We start from the raw sequence: 14,025 nt of genomic DNA on the forward strand, positions 1-14,025 counted from the left end.
AGGAGGCACACTGCTAGTCAGCAGAGTGACCAGAGCTGAAGTTCCCTGCCCCACAGGGTTAGGGTGCAGAGCACCACTGACTCCTGCCGCAGTTGCAACACCCATCTGCACTCCCTGACACCCTGTAACCCCTTCAACTACTGAGTTAAGATGAGGCTCCCCACAGACCCCTGCCAAGGGTGAGCCACCCACTTGCATTCCCTGACAAACTGTACAGTCAAGGTGAGCTACCCACCTCCTGGCCCTCTCCTCATTAACACTGTCTGCCACGCTGGCAAGAGCCCCCCACCAAGAAGTGGGGGTGGACAACATTCCCACCTTGGACAAGCAAGGCAACACACTGCTTGAATGGCCTGGCTGGCCCATACCTGCAGCCTACATAACCCCAATTGCCAAGCAACTGTTACTATTCTGAACAATACTACCACTTGCAGCAGGCACCACCACAGCAGAGACAGTACCCTGTAATACTACCTCATCAGGATACTCACTAGTGAGGTCCGCTGGGCGGCCTACAAACCTGCTGCCAACCCCTTTCAGGTTCCCTGCCCTGCTACCTAACCAGGGTAAATGCTTTCCTAGGTGCCACCCCTAGTCTCCTAGGCCTCTCTGCCAGTGCCACAGGTTTGCTAGGCTGCCCCCAATCTCCTGCAACCTCAACAGGGCCAAAATCTCTTCCATTACCTCCATTCTACACATTTACGCCTCAAAATCCACCTCTGTCCTTGGACCCTCTCTTTGCACCGCTAGGCATCCTTAGTAGCGGCTAACAACCAAACAGGAAAAAAGGCATACCACAAGTATGTTCCCCAAACAATCAAATGAGGGTCAAACAACCTTGAATCTCAAAGTAGCACTACAAAACATCCAAATTAGGAAGTTCCTCAAATACTCGCCTGGACTGGCACTCAATTAAAGATTAATAATCAAATCTCCACTCTCCTTCCCTCCCTCAAAAGCTTGGCGCATGAACTAAGAATTCCTGGAGGACCCAAACATGGTCACGGACACCATAATAAATTAGCCCAATTCACTCTGATAAATAAAATCTCTGTATCCTCTCCCATTACCGTTTGGGACTCCCTAAAATGCTATCTTAGAGGCCAAATCGTATGTCATAAAAAAATAAACTCATTAAATCATCTCTAGACCAACTGACCTCAGAAATCAAAGCTAAAGAACTCCGTTACCGGCGAAATAATGAACCAGCTACCCTGGTGCTCTTAAAAAGACTTAAATATGAATTAATTTCTAATGTCCGTAAACACGCACACCCCTGGGTCCATACCCAAAAAGGTAAAAACTTGTTCTACCTTAATAAGGCTGGGAAGTCTCTAGCGGCCTACCTGAAATTTAAGCATGACTATGCCCTCATCCAAACGATCAAAATTAACACAACACCCTACATACCTCGACTGATATGATTTTAAAAACCTTCCAAAGCTTTTACTCCAAATTGTACACCCCCACAGTCAACACACCTTTTGATACTTGCTTAAACTTCCTGAACTCTCTACCAATTAAGCACATTTCTGATACCGACCAAATCTCCCTAGCCAGTCCAATCACTAGAGAGGAGATCGTCCTAGCAACCAAAAGTATTCCAGCTGGCAAGGCACTGGGACCAGACAGTTTTCCAATCAAACTTTACAAAACCTTTGCTCGTTTAATCATCTCCCTGTTAGAATTGACTCTCTCCCACTTTGCTACTTCCGGTTAAGTGTCAAGATCCACCTCTGAAACCACCATTGTGGTTATCCCCAAGGAAGCCAACGACCACTCTGACCCCAAAACTTTTAGGCTGATTTCCCTCATCAACATGGATGCTAAAATCTATACCAAAATTCTGCCACACTCCCTCACTCCCCTAATTCCCAGACTAGCCCACCATACTCAACGGGTTTTGTCAAAGGATGTCTTGCAAGTGATAACATCTGTCTCTTTTCCCATATCACAGAGAGAGCCTCTAACCCGCATTCCCCACCGGCAGCGGCTATAGCCCTGGATGAGGAGAAGGCTTTGGACAAGGTCTCCTTGCCATACCTTGAATCCGTTCTCTTGAGACACACCCTAGGAAAAGATTTCATCACGATGACCATGGCCCTCCAACTCCTCCGCACGAGTTAGATTTAATGGAACATGTGTTAACCCTTTAGGCTGCTACAAGGCACCTGACAGGGGTGCCCCCCCATCCCCACTACTGCTTTTACTTGTCATTGATCCTTTGCTACTGATGTTAAATGAATCACCTGCTGTACCAGGCATCTCCTTCAATAATGTTCCATACAAAATGGACGCAGGTGACATCCTAATATTTACTTGATTCTCCAGAGCTTGCATTTACTGCAATCCTATCCTGCACTGATTATTTTTTTTTAATTCTCAGGATATTCCTAAATAGGGATAAGCCTGAAATTCATCTGCTAAATATTGACTACCATCCCTCAATAGGTGATTCATCCAACTTCCAATGAAAATCCACTTTCAAATACCTAGGGATATGGTTTTGCAAGGACCTTGCCGAATCTGTTTCCCTCAATGAAAACAAAAAAGAGCTACTATGGACGTGGTCACCAAAACATATCTCTTTTTTGGGTAGATTTGAAACCATCAAAATGATGGTCTCACCTTTGGTTAACTTCTTGTTGAGTATGTAACCATTCGTCTTGCCCCAGATTTCTTCCTTAAAATTGATAAGGCTATTTCACACTTGTTTTGGGAGGGTAAAAAATCCAGAATTAGTCTTAAAAATTGAGAATGCGCATTAAAGTCGGTGGCTGCAGGTTCGCTGATTGGATCTCCTACCAAATAGACCCCCAGGCCTCCAAGGGCTATTGGTGGTTTGAAACTAATCTGCTAAAAAACAAATTTGACTCGACTTTGAATCTTCCATCTACCACCCCTTTCTACTCATATCAATTCTGACTATGTCAAAGTTTCCTTATACCCAGTCCTGAACAATTTTTAAAGACACTGTTTCCACCATGCTTTCCGTAGATGCTGCACTGACTACCAATATCAAAAATTCAACTCTGGACATTATGGCATAATAAAAAACTAGACACACCTAACTCTCACACCATCGGTCCAGTATGGGCAGCCAGAGGGATTGCAATGATATCAGAGCTCTATGATAATGACATACTCTCTGGTTTCGTCTGCAGTCAATTACCTTCTACGTACTTTGCTGATGAAAGATCACAAGTGCCACATTGATGTATGCATCATGTAAATGTAATTTATTTCATTTAACATTTTCTTCTCCCTCCTTGTTTCCTTCTGTACTGTTTCCCTATTAAAAAAAAACAATAAAATATTTTGAACTGAAAAAAAAAGTAATCAATACTCCAAGATATGTGACTTAAGAACAAGTGCCCCAAGGTCAGTTCTGGTGCCAGCCTAGTAAACTCAGTCAAATCCAATTAAAACCACCAAACATCCCCCTAAATTCTTTAGGGCACAAGCACTCTTTAACATAGAGAGACCACCAACAAAAACACATCAAAATCTTTGCCTCTAGGGCAGGAAAAAACAAAACTGAGCCAAATATACATTTCCCTTACTGGGCCCCCAGGAAAACAATATTGCGCCAAATATACTTGTCTCCACTCAGTCCCTTCTGAGCCCCTTCACCTAAAGGAATACAAGAAAAATTTATCCACTCAGTCCCTTCTGAGCCTCTTCACCTAAAGGAATACAAGAAAAATGCCGAAAGCAACATTTTCATCTGGGACAAAATAAAATATTGCCCTTACCAGGCTCCCTTTGAGGCCCCCTCACCTTCAGACACAGCGCACCCCCACCCGAGCTGCCACGAGTGCATAAAGACCGGGGTCGGCTGAGAAGCATGAGCCCTTGCAGCTCCCAGCAGGCAACGGCTGTGCTGTTTTGCGGAGCTGAGCGATGAGCGGAGCCTGCCGGCGAAGATGCTGGTGAAACCTGCAGGGAAAACAAAAGGAGGAACAATATGGTGGCACTGAACAAGGCCCAGGGGATCGGCATCCGTCCTGTCCGGGGCAGCGAGTGGGAACAAGAGGCCAAGTTGCAGCCTCGTCCCACTTTTATGGGCGGGGCTTGCTGCTTCCTGAGAAGGAACGACCCTGGGAGCACTAACAGTGCCACCGGGGCCTCAAACCCCAGCCCGGCCAATCGTGTCCAGCCTTACCTGGAAGGCCGTCGTGTGACGCAACCCTCAGCTGAAACGCCATATGTGTGGCTTCCTGGAGTTGGGGGAGTATTTGTCATAATATTCTGTCTCACAACATGCCCATACCGCCATGTATGAAAGCTTCCTGTCTTTGCAGATCTGCATCACCCTGAAAACATGTTTTTTTCCATCTGTTTACTTTAATGAGATCACCCTGTTTAAAACATCTGGCTTCACGCTCATTCAGGACTCACCCAGGATGAGAGGTATGGCGGTGCAAAGCACCGATAAACATACAGGGCCTACCCATCAGGCTGTCATGTTGCTCACACTGTACACTTGCTAAGCTCATCTGCACTTGACAACACCAATAACATGCCTCCTGGGTTACAAGAACCTGTCAGTGGATCACAGATGTTCAACCAAGGTATCACTTTAAAGGTATTCACTTTGATCCTACACTGCGGTGCAATAGACTGAATTGACCAACCTGAATTATTCAAAATTTAACATTCACCGCAATATCAAAAGTTAATAAATGAATGTCCAAAATTTTGATTTCTCTCCTGCTTCGATATAGGTTCACCTCAAGTTGCAATGCAATGTTTTTTCTATTTCCTCTTCCTTTGATGCCATTTTAAATAGCTTTTATTTGATGTGTTCGGGTATGTTTACATTGGCCTGTTTCATATTTTATGTAGCTTGTCTTACCCTTTCCATCTAGAAGCTGCCTGGCTATCTAGATGGAAAGGCCCCCCTGCTGGTGATGGGAGTTAACATCCTCACCAAATATGTTAATTTACTTCCCCCAATGCATTTAACCAGCTCCAACTGTTAACGTGTATTCTTATCAAAATAGCTGCCGCAGAGAAGGGCTCAGTGTTTTACAGCGCGGTATTTGCAGTACGCTTTGTGCATGCTGTTCAGTGTATCAGCCATTGTGGAAAACGAGAATCCTGCCTGCTTTCTGAGGATACCGAACTGCAGCAGACGCATGGGCAATAAATAATTCATCCCCCTCTTTCACCCCGCAGGTTCCTCACAACACGTCCCATGTTTTCTTGTCAGGTCTGCTTTCAAAGAATATTCCTAATGACAGTATAAAAATGTTCCCCTACTGTGAGCCTCTTTTTGATGTGCAAGAAACTGTTGGTCGAAAGTGACCCCCTTCTATGTTGCCTCCCTGTGTTATGCTCAATGTCGGAAGCCCCGAGGAATGTCTGCTGGCAATACCACGCCATTCAGAAGAGTCTTTGTACTTCTGACTTCAGTATTGTTAACGTATACTTACATTATTACATTTCATCTTTGCTTCTTTTTCAGCTCTATATCACTTTACAGTCCCAAGGAGAACCCTAATGCGTTTGATGCAGCTGCTTTCTTCCAATCTGTTGGAAATTTCTTGGGAATCTTTGCGGGATCGTTTGCCATGGGGTCAGCGTATGCAGTTGTCACAGCTTTAATATCCTTCACGGTTTGAGTAGTAACACATCCTGAGAATGGTTAAGAGATCACAAACGCTTCTTATTTTGCCTTGGGCTAGGTTCTCTGTTCTGTATGCTAGATGTTTTGCATGATGTTTGATCTAGTGTGAACTTTAAAAAACAAAATAAAGGTTTCATTAGCTTGCTAAAAACTGCAAAATTCGCCTGTGAAAGACTTTTTCGCTGCTTTCTTTAATGAATGGTACACCTTGCATTTGTTTGTCCTACCTACAGATCTTCCTCATTTGTTACTTGGCATGTTGTACTGCTTGGGGTCAAAGGAACTGGTGGGACCTAGTTTTATGTTTGTGTCATCAGGAACACCGTAGAACAGTATAGTTTTTCCTTCTATAAATCACCGTAGTCAAGAACTAGAGTCTAGCTGTTTTCAACTATACAACCAAACCAAAACTCCCAGAAAGCATTTGGATAATACTTTAAAGTTCAGTGCTGGAAAATGAGGTCCCTCCAGTTATGAAAATGGTGTTCCAGAAAACATGAGTAATTTGCTAACCTTACTTAAGTTACTACCTTGAAGTCCTTGCACTGTTAATATGAAGATCAGAGTAGGCATGTCTCCACTGGCAAAAGTCCAGTGAAGCGCCAATAAGAGCAGTGCAAAAGCACATCTTAACAACATCCAAACCGCATCACAAGGCAAAGATCTAATGTACAGACTCAATTTACATGTCTTTGACTTGGGAGTACTTCGTAAGTGTTACACTCTGACCATGCTTATGATTCAGCCGGTTACTTTCTCTTGGACAGTCACACTGCAAACAGTATCAAACAATGGCTATCGTAGGTGCACAAACTCACTATTTTCACCATTTGGAGTATTCTTTGACTTAACATCACACACAGATAGTTCTCAACATTGAGTCTTATGATTCACACACATGCTTGTGGCCATGCCTCCATAATCCTGCTGGTAATACTCGGGATTTGTTGCTTCCTGACGAGGTTCATGGGTACCTATCTTCCAATGCTATTTACTAGTTGTGTGTTCTGCCTGGTCACAAGAGTGTATGTGTTTTCCAGTTTTCACCATAGCGTGCTTCTCATTCCCTCCCTAGGCTGCTCTCTATCATCTATGTGGTCCCCCCCCAGTGATATGCTTGCCTTCATGTGTTCTCCCGCCATATTTCTTTCTCTCTCATGTGTTTCCCTTCCTTCCAACTAAATGTTGCTCTCTCTCACCCGTTTGCTTTTATCTCCCACCCTCTGTGCCCTATGCTGCTCTTGCTTTTGCCTGTTATATCCCCTGTGCCCTCTGTGTTTCTCCCCCCACTTTCACCTTGCGTATTGTTTGAAAGTCCCCATGTTGCTTTTGCACTCCTCCACCCGTGTTGCCTCCCCAATCCACTTTGCTCCTGTGTTGCTTCCGTGATCTTACACGTGCTGCCCTGTCCCACCAAGTAGATCTGAAAGGCAAGATATTCTGGTTTCGCCAATGTATTTCCTGTCATGGGACATCGTTAAAGTGCTGCTGTGCTCACAGCTTCAGCTGGTGAAGGTAAAAATATTTGTCACATTTGATGCCACAATGCTCTCTTGGTAGTCCCCAGGCAATATCTTGATCTAAGAGTTTTCCCACCCTAGGAAAAAAAAAAATGTTTTTGCCCAGCTGTCCAGGCCTGCTTCCTCTTAACTTGCTTACCTTTCAATAGCAGTAATTAGCTTAGCACAGTTGTGCACAATGTAGGTGCAGAAGTGCTGGATCCTTGCCAGATTTCCAGGATAACTATGTAAAATAATCCTGAACATCTGAAATGGATCCTGACCTCTGGGACTATGTTGGGCATGCCTGAATTCTATTGAGATGCTAGGCTGAACTGTGCCAAATGACCATGGTTAGTGGGGAGGAGAACAGTAGACTGACGGTAAACAGAGTCCTAAACATGATGTGTTGCTTTTAAGGATTTTGTACGTAGTGACATCTTAAATTCTCTTCCATTTCACCTTTTAATATGAATGTGACCTGCTGCCCCTTGACCTCTGTTATTTTTTCATTTGTCTTTCTTTTTCACACATATTAAGTGGTGTCTCTCCCTTAAGTGTTCCATGGCTACATCATCCTAGGTTTCAGGCACATTTTCATTATACTAATAGTGAATAATAATCTATTAATCTCTCTTGGTCTAACAAAAAATACCAACCTACCTTGGGTCCAGCAACAGCAGGAGGCAATGACTCGCATCATCTGACACAGGTGCAGGAAAGCACCTGCACCAGGAATCAGAGAGTTTGTCTGGGCCTCATGAAATATCAGCTTTGGCCTCAGGGCCTTGTCATACCTCACTTCCTGCCCCATGTCCATGCTAAAGTATCCATCTTAAAGATGGCCATGGGCTATGCAGCCTTATGCCCTGCAGTGCCCCGGACTGCATGTCAATCTGCCTGTAACCACACCCTTTTCCAACTCGTCACAGAGTTGGGAAAGGGTGGGGTTAAAGAGTAGAGACTGAAACCTGTAACCTATGACTGTGCAGGGTTAGGTTTCAGTTTATGCTTCAGTGCTGAAAGCAAAAAGCTGTGTGGCTTCCCCAAAGGTAAATGGAACTTCAGGAGTCGAGATGTGACCTGTGAAGGCAGCAAGGTAAGTAAATAAGGCTTTTTTAATGTTGTGTTTGTTTAAATGTGTCTGTGAGATAGGACATGTATGTGTGTGGCAGAGTAAGTCAGAGTGAGTCAGAGAATCAGTGAGACTGATAGAGTCAAAGTGTGACAGAGGTAAACTGAGTGAGTTAGACGAGTGAGAATGAGTGAGACTAGGTGAGCCAGAGTGAGGTTGATTTAGTGAGATTGAGTGAGACTAAGTGAGAACGAATCACACTGAATGAGACTGAGTGAGTCAGTGAGACTGAGTGAATCAGAGTGCGACTGTGAATGAGTGAGACACACTAAGATTGAGTGAGCCAGAATGATTGATAATCACAGGGCTTGAGTTAGTCTGAGTGAGCGAATCAGCTCACAGTCTGAGTGAGAATGAGTGAGAGTGAGTGGATCAGATGAGAATTTGGGAGACTGTGTAAGTCAGATCGAATGAGACTCAATGAGTAAAAGTGAGTGCAAGTGAAAATGAGAGTAAGTGAATGTGACTGAATGAGAGTAAGTGCAAGAAAGTGTGAGAGAAATTCCCTTAACCCTCTGAGAAGCTGGTTCACTCATTGAGATTTGAGCCGAGGATTATGCCTCACAATTTAACATCACCGGCCGTCAGTGCCTATATTTAGTTAATAGTATGCAATGTTTGGACTTGCCAAACAATGAGTAGAACCGAGATACTTTTAAAACCATACTACAGAAACTTTGTATTCATATAAAATCCAGGGTGAGTCCCTTTCCACCGATTTTGCTGTTTGTCTAGTACTAATTTGAGCAAATTGACTTTGCAAATCATTTTAACTAAATCATAGAAATGTTAACAAAGAACCCATGAAGTAGAGAAAAATCGTTAAAAATATAAAAAGGTGATTATGTTAAATATTTTCTAATTGTATAATAAATAAAGGAACAGCTTGGTTTTGACCCAGAGAACAAGATATTACACTTGAACAGTTTATCCATTTATAAAGCAAGCAGTAAACACAGTGTGCGATAAGATTAGTCTGTAGTTTGCTTTATGCATATATTGTTTGGTTCTTTTCGTATTACACAAGAAGCAAAAATAATGCCGATTAATTCGCCCCGATCTTTTTTTGGGTCTAGGTCACAACTGGAGGCTAGTCAACCTGATAATGAGATAATGATAGCACAGACCTTGACACAATTCGAAATGTTGGCATGAGGCACGGCATCAAAATATTTTAGTGTTAATTGTTCACTGGCCCATCACTCCTGTTTAACTACTAAATGCTGTGAGAAGGTAGCCTCTTTCTAGCCTTGTTACCCCCACTTTTGGCCTGTTTGTGAGTGTATGTCAGGGTGTTTGTCACTGTTTTCACTGTCTCACTGGGATCCTGATAGCCAGGCCTCGGTGCTCATAGTGAAAACACTATGGCCCTCATTCTGACCCTGGCGGTCGGTGATAAAGCGGCGGCCAAGCCGCCAACAGGCCGGCGGTCTAAAATATGCAATTCTGACCCTGGCGGGAACCGCCAACACAGCCCGCCGTATTAACACTCCGCCCGCCACGGCGGTACAAACAAACAGCGCGGCGGTCCCCGCCAACAGCCAGGCGGCAGACAATGTACCGCCCACCCTATCACGACCCACCAATCCGCCACCTTTTCCGGGGCGGGAGCACCGCCGATAAGAACACGGCGGAAACAGACTACGAACGGGAAAACGCTCACCTCTACGCACTCCACGCGAGATTCCGGCAGTATGGAACCAGAGTTGCAGGTCATCCCCGCACTCCTATACCTGCTCATATACCAGGAGCACGCCCGGCGGCGCGGAAGACATCGGTGAGTACTGCACCTACGACACAGGGGAGGGAAAAGATTACCGGCACACACCCACCCACCCACACCCACTACAACACACACATCAATGCATTCCCACAGATCACTGTCACAACCCACAAACCACCCCCCTCCGAAATAATGCAAAGACCAAAATAAGAGATCATAAACGGGCAGATATATTGAAATATGTACACCAGTAATCCCAATAAATAAATAAACTATGTACAAAATATACACAGCTACTAAATGTAGTCCAACCACTGTCCGTGGATCACAGGGGTCCTGTGCAAAGGGGCAAGGCCCAGTCCCACAACAAGAACTCCACGGAGAGAACACTGCAGGGGCATCAGAAAGAAAATAGGACAGGCACCTCAGGGGGAAGGGAAGGGGGGGCACCTCAGCCACTTGAGTACACGACGCCAGATCCACGAGGGGACTCCATGACCACTGGGCCATCCTGGGGAGTGCTAAGCCACAGTCCATACAGTCCATACAGTGGGTGGCCTGCCCACTGGGCCATCCTGGGGAGAGCAAAGCCACAGTCCAAACAGTCCATACAGTGGGTGGCCTGCCCACTGGGCCATTCTGGGGAGTGCAAAGCCACTGTCCATACAGTACATACAGTGGGTGGCCTGCCCACTTGGCCATCCTGGGGAGAGCAAAGCCACAGTCCAAACAGTCCATACAGTGGGTGGCCTGCCCACTGGGCCATTCTGGGGAGTGCAAAGCCACAGTCCATACAGTCCATACAGTGGGTGGCCTGCCCACTGGGCCATCCTGGGGAGTGCAAAGCCACTGTCCATACAGTCCATACAGTGGGTGGCCTGCCCACTGGGCCATCCTGGGGAGAGCAAAGCCACTGTCCAAACAGTCCATACAGTGGGTGGCCTGCCCACTGGGCCATCCTGGGGAGAGCAAAGCCACAGTCCAAACAGTCCATACAGTGGGTGGCCTGCCCACTGGGCCATCCTGGGGAGAGCAAAGCCACAGTCCAAACAGTCCATACAGTGGGTGGCCTGCCCACTGGGCCATCCTGGGGAGTGCAAAGCCACGGTCCATACAGTCCATAACAGACCCCACTGCCACTGGAGGAGGCAAGTTGGCCAGAGGACATCCTGCAGCCCTGCCCGAGATAGATCCTGCCCTGCCACGTCTGCCAAAGGGCCAGCGGTTCTTGCCTTGAAGGGCCCAGTTCAGCGCTCCTTGCCTTGAAGGGCCCAGTTCAGCGGTTCTTGAGACGGCGGGGCCCAGCGGAGCGGTGCTTGAGACGGCGGGGCCCAGTTCAGCGGTTCTTGAGACGGCGGGGCCCAGCGGAGCGGTTCATGAGACGGCGGGGCCCAGTTCAGCGGTTCTTGAGACGGCGGGGCCCAGTTCAGCGCTCCTTGCCTTGAAGGGCCCAGTTCAGCGGTTCTTGAGACGGCGGGGCCCAGCGGAGCGGTTCTTGAGACGGCGGGGCCCAGTTCAGCGGTTCTGGAGACGGCGGGGCCCAGTCCAGCGCTCCTTGCCTTGAAGGGCCCAGTTCAGCGGTTCTTGAGACGGCGGGGCCCAGCGGAGCAGTGCTTGAGATGGCGGGGCCCAGTTCAGCGGTTCTGGAGACGGCGGGGCCCAGTTCAGCGGTTCTGGAGACGGCGGCCGGTCTATGGCCAACTGCTCATTGCCTGGTGGTGCCCTCCTGGGCAGCGGGGATGGTGCTCCTTCAATGCCCACCTGGGCTGTGGGTGGTGGGGCCCTCCTGGCCAGCTGGGCTGGGTCCTCCCTGGGCAGCGGCTATGGGGGTGGTGGGCTCTCCCGGGGCAGCTGTGCCGGTTCCTCCCGGGGCAGCGGCTATGGGGGTTGTGGGCTCCTCCTGGGCAGCAGGCCTGCTGCCTGACCTCTCCGACTTGCTGCCCTTGCCCTCCTTAGTCGTGGGCCTGTGGCCCTTTCCTCCCTTTGGAGCTGTGGCTGGTGACTGTCTCTGGGTGGTGTCCGGGGGGGATGTAGAAGGCGGGCTCCTGCGGCGCCCCTTCCGCCTTCTGCTCCTCTTCCCAGGGGGTGGGCTGGCTGTCCCCTTGCTGCTGGGCGAAGATCCAGACATGCGGGCTGGCGGGCTCCAATACCCCTGCACCCTTGTCAAGGGGGCTGCAGGGCTGGTGGTGGCTGAGGTGCTCTTCTTACCCCGACGAGAAGGAGGGGGGGGCTCAGGGTCAGGAAAGAAGTTAGTAGTGGCGAGGAAGAGCTTCTTGGGACAATGGAGAGTGGTAGGTACAGTGGGAATGGGAGTGGAGGGAGAGGATGTGGTTGTAGGTGAGTCACGTTTGCTGTCTTTGGGTGCAGGTGCAGGAGGGATAGGCTGTCGTGAGGTGGATGGCTGTTGGGTGGGTGGGTGGCTGCGTTTGTGTGGTGTGGAAGAGGGGGTGACAGACACAGTGGGAAAGGACACAGGGGACGTGTAAATGGCAGTGGGGGTGGTGACTGCACGTGTGCGGACTGGAGTGGAGGGTGTGCTGGTGATGGAAACACTGGCTGATGGTGAGGTGAATGGAGGTGTGAGTGTAGACGTCACAGGGAGGGAGGAGGGAGACGAGGAGGTGGGGGTCACAGAGGTGGTAGTGACTGTTGGCATGTCTGCATCGGAATGTTGCGTGTGTGAATGTCTGCGTGATCTGTGGTGCTTATGTTTGGATGAGCTTCTCTTGGGTGTTGAGGTGTGTGCAGGCTGGTCTGATGGTGTGGGTGGGACAGGCAGAGGAACAGGAGACTGGGAGGAGGGAGTTAGTAGAGGGAGGCAGGAGACAGGGACAATGGCTGCCGTCAGTGCTGAGGCCAGAGCCTGGAACGATCGCTGATGGGCAGCCTGACCCGAATGAATGCCCTCCAGGTACGCATTGCTGCGATGAACCTCCCTCTCCACCCCCTGGATGGCATTCAAAAGGGTAGTCTGCCCAACAATGAGCGTTCGGAGGAGGTCAATGACCTCCTCACTGAGGGCAGCGGGGGTAACAGGGGCAGGGCCTGAGGTGCCTGGGGCGAAGGAGATGCCCGGCTTCCTGGCAGAGCGGGCACGGGGCGAACGCTGAGGGGCTGCTGGGAGGGCGGAGATGGTGCGCTGGGTGGCGGCTGTACCTGTAATGGCGGGGGGCACGGATGGTGCCACCCCCGCAAGGGAGCCCCCTTCCGAGGACGTGTCCGTGTCGCTGCAGGGTCCAGTCGTCCCCGTCGTGGAGCTCCCCTCGCCCTCCGTCTCACTGGTCCAGTCTGACTCTGTGGCATGGCCCTCCTGGGCCATGTGAGATGCAGCTCCCTCCTGCCCCGATGCCACTTCTCCTCCGCCTGATGATGCTGATGCACACAAGCACAGAAAGACAAACAAAAAGGGGGGGGGGAGAGAGAAATAAAGGGATATTGAGTACATGGATCTCCGGTACAGTTAGCGGACATGACAGACACAGATGCCCCCTGCACTAAGTTGCGCACTTGGGGTCCGCTACGCATTCCGTGGAACATGCCCTACACGCCTAGAGTTGACAACTGCACCCATGGATGACACGGCCCAGGGATGGCTGTACTGACAAACTACTGAGGGTGGTGGCTGGGGACACAGGGGCTTACGGGGGTGCCCAGCCTACAGATATCGCCCTGGCCTAGGGGGACCCCCAGCCCTCCTCCCCCACCCAGACACCTCCACTGCGCGACAACAGAGTAGATAATGCTTGTACTCACCCCCTTGTGTCTGCTGTGCTGCCCTCACGCGCCCATCCAAATCAGGGTAGGCCACCGCCAGGATCCGGAACATCAGGGGGCTCAGTTGACGGCAGGCACCCCGCCTACGTTGGGAGGCCATCCCCAGCAGAGACTCGGCGGTCTTCTTGGTCCCGCGGCGGATGTCCTCCCACCTCTTGCGGCAGTGGGTGCCCCGTCGATGGTGGACCCCCAGGGTCCGGACTTCCTTGGCGATGGCACGCCAAATCCCGATCTTCTCATGGGCGCGGACCTATGTGACACG

The 14,025-nt window shown here is 49.2% G+C and overlaps 1 protein-coding gene across 1 annotated transcript in view; it reads left to right on the top strand.

Annotated features, from left to right (window-relative positions):
• SLC9A9 (solute carrier family 9 member A9) overlaps positions 1 to 14,025 on the top strand; it is a 2,563,562-nt gene that overhangs the window by 877,856 nt on the left and 1,671,681 nt on the right. The window contains exon 7 of the mRNA XM_069213904.1: positions 5,471 to 5,609. Coding sequence (XP_069070005.1) covers positions 5,471 to 5,609 — 139 coding nt within the window. The remainder of the gene's footprint in view (positions 1 to 5,470; positions 5,610 to 14,025) is intronic.

Source organism: Pleurodeles waltl, chromosome 11 (genome assembly GCF_031143425.1).
Source record: "Pleurodeles waltl isolate 20211129_DDA chromosome 11, aPleWal1.hap1.20221129, whole genome shotgun sequence".
In the NCBI taxonomy this organism is placed as follows: Eukaryota; Metazoa; Chordata; class Amphibia; order Caudata; family Salamandridae; genus Pleurodeles; species Pleurodeles waltl.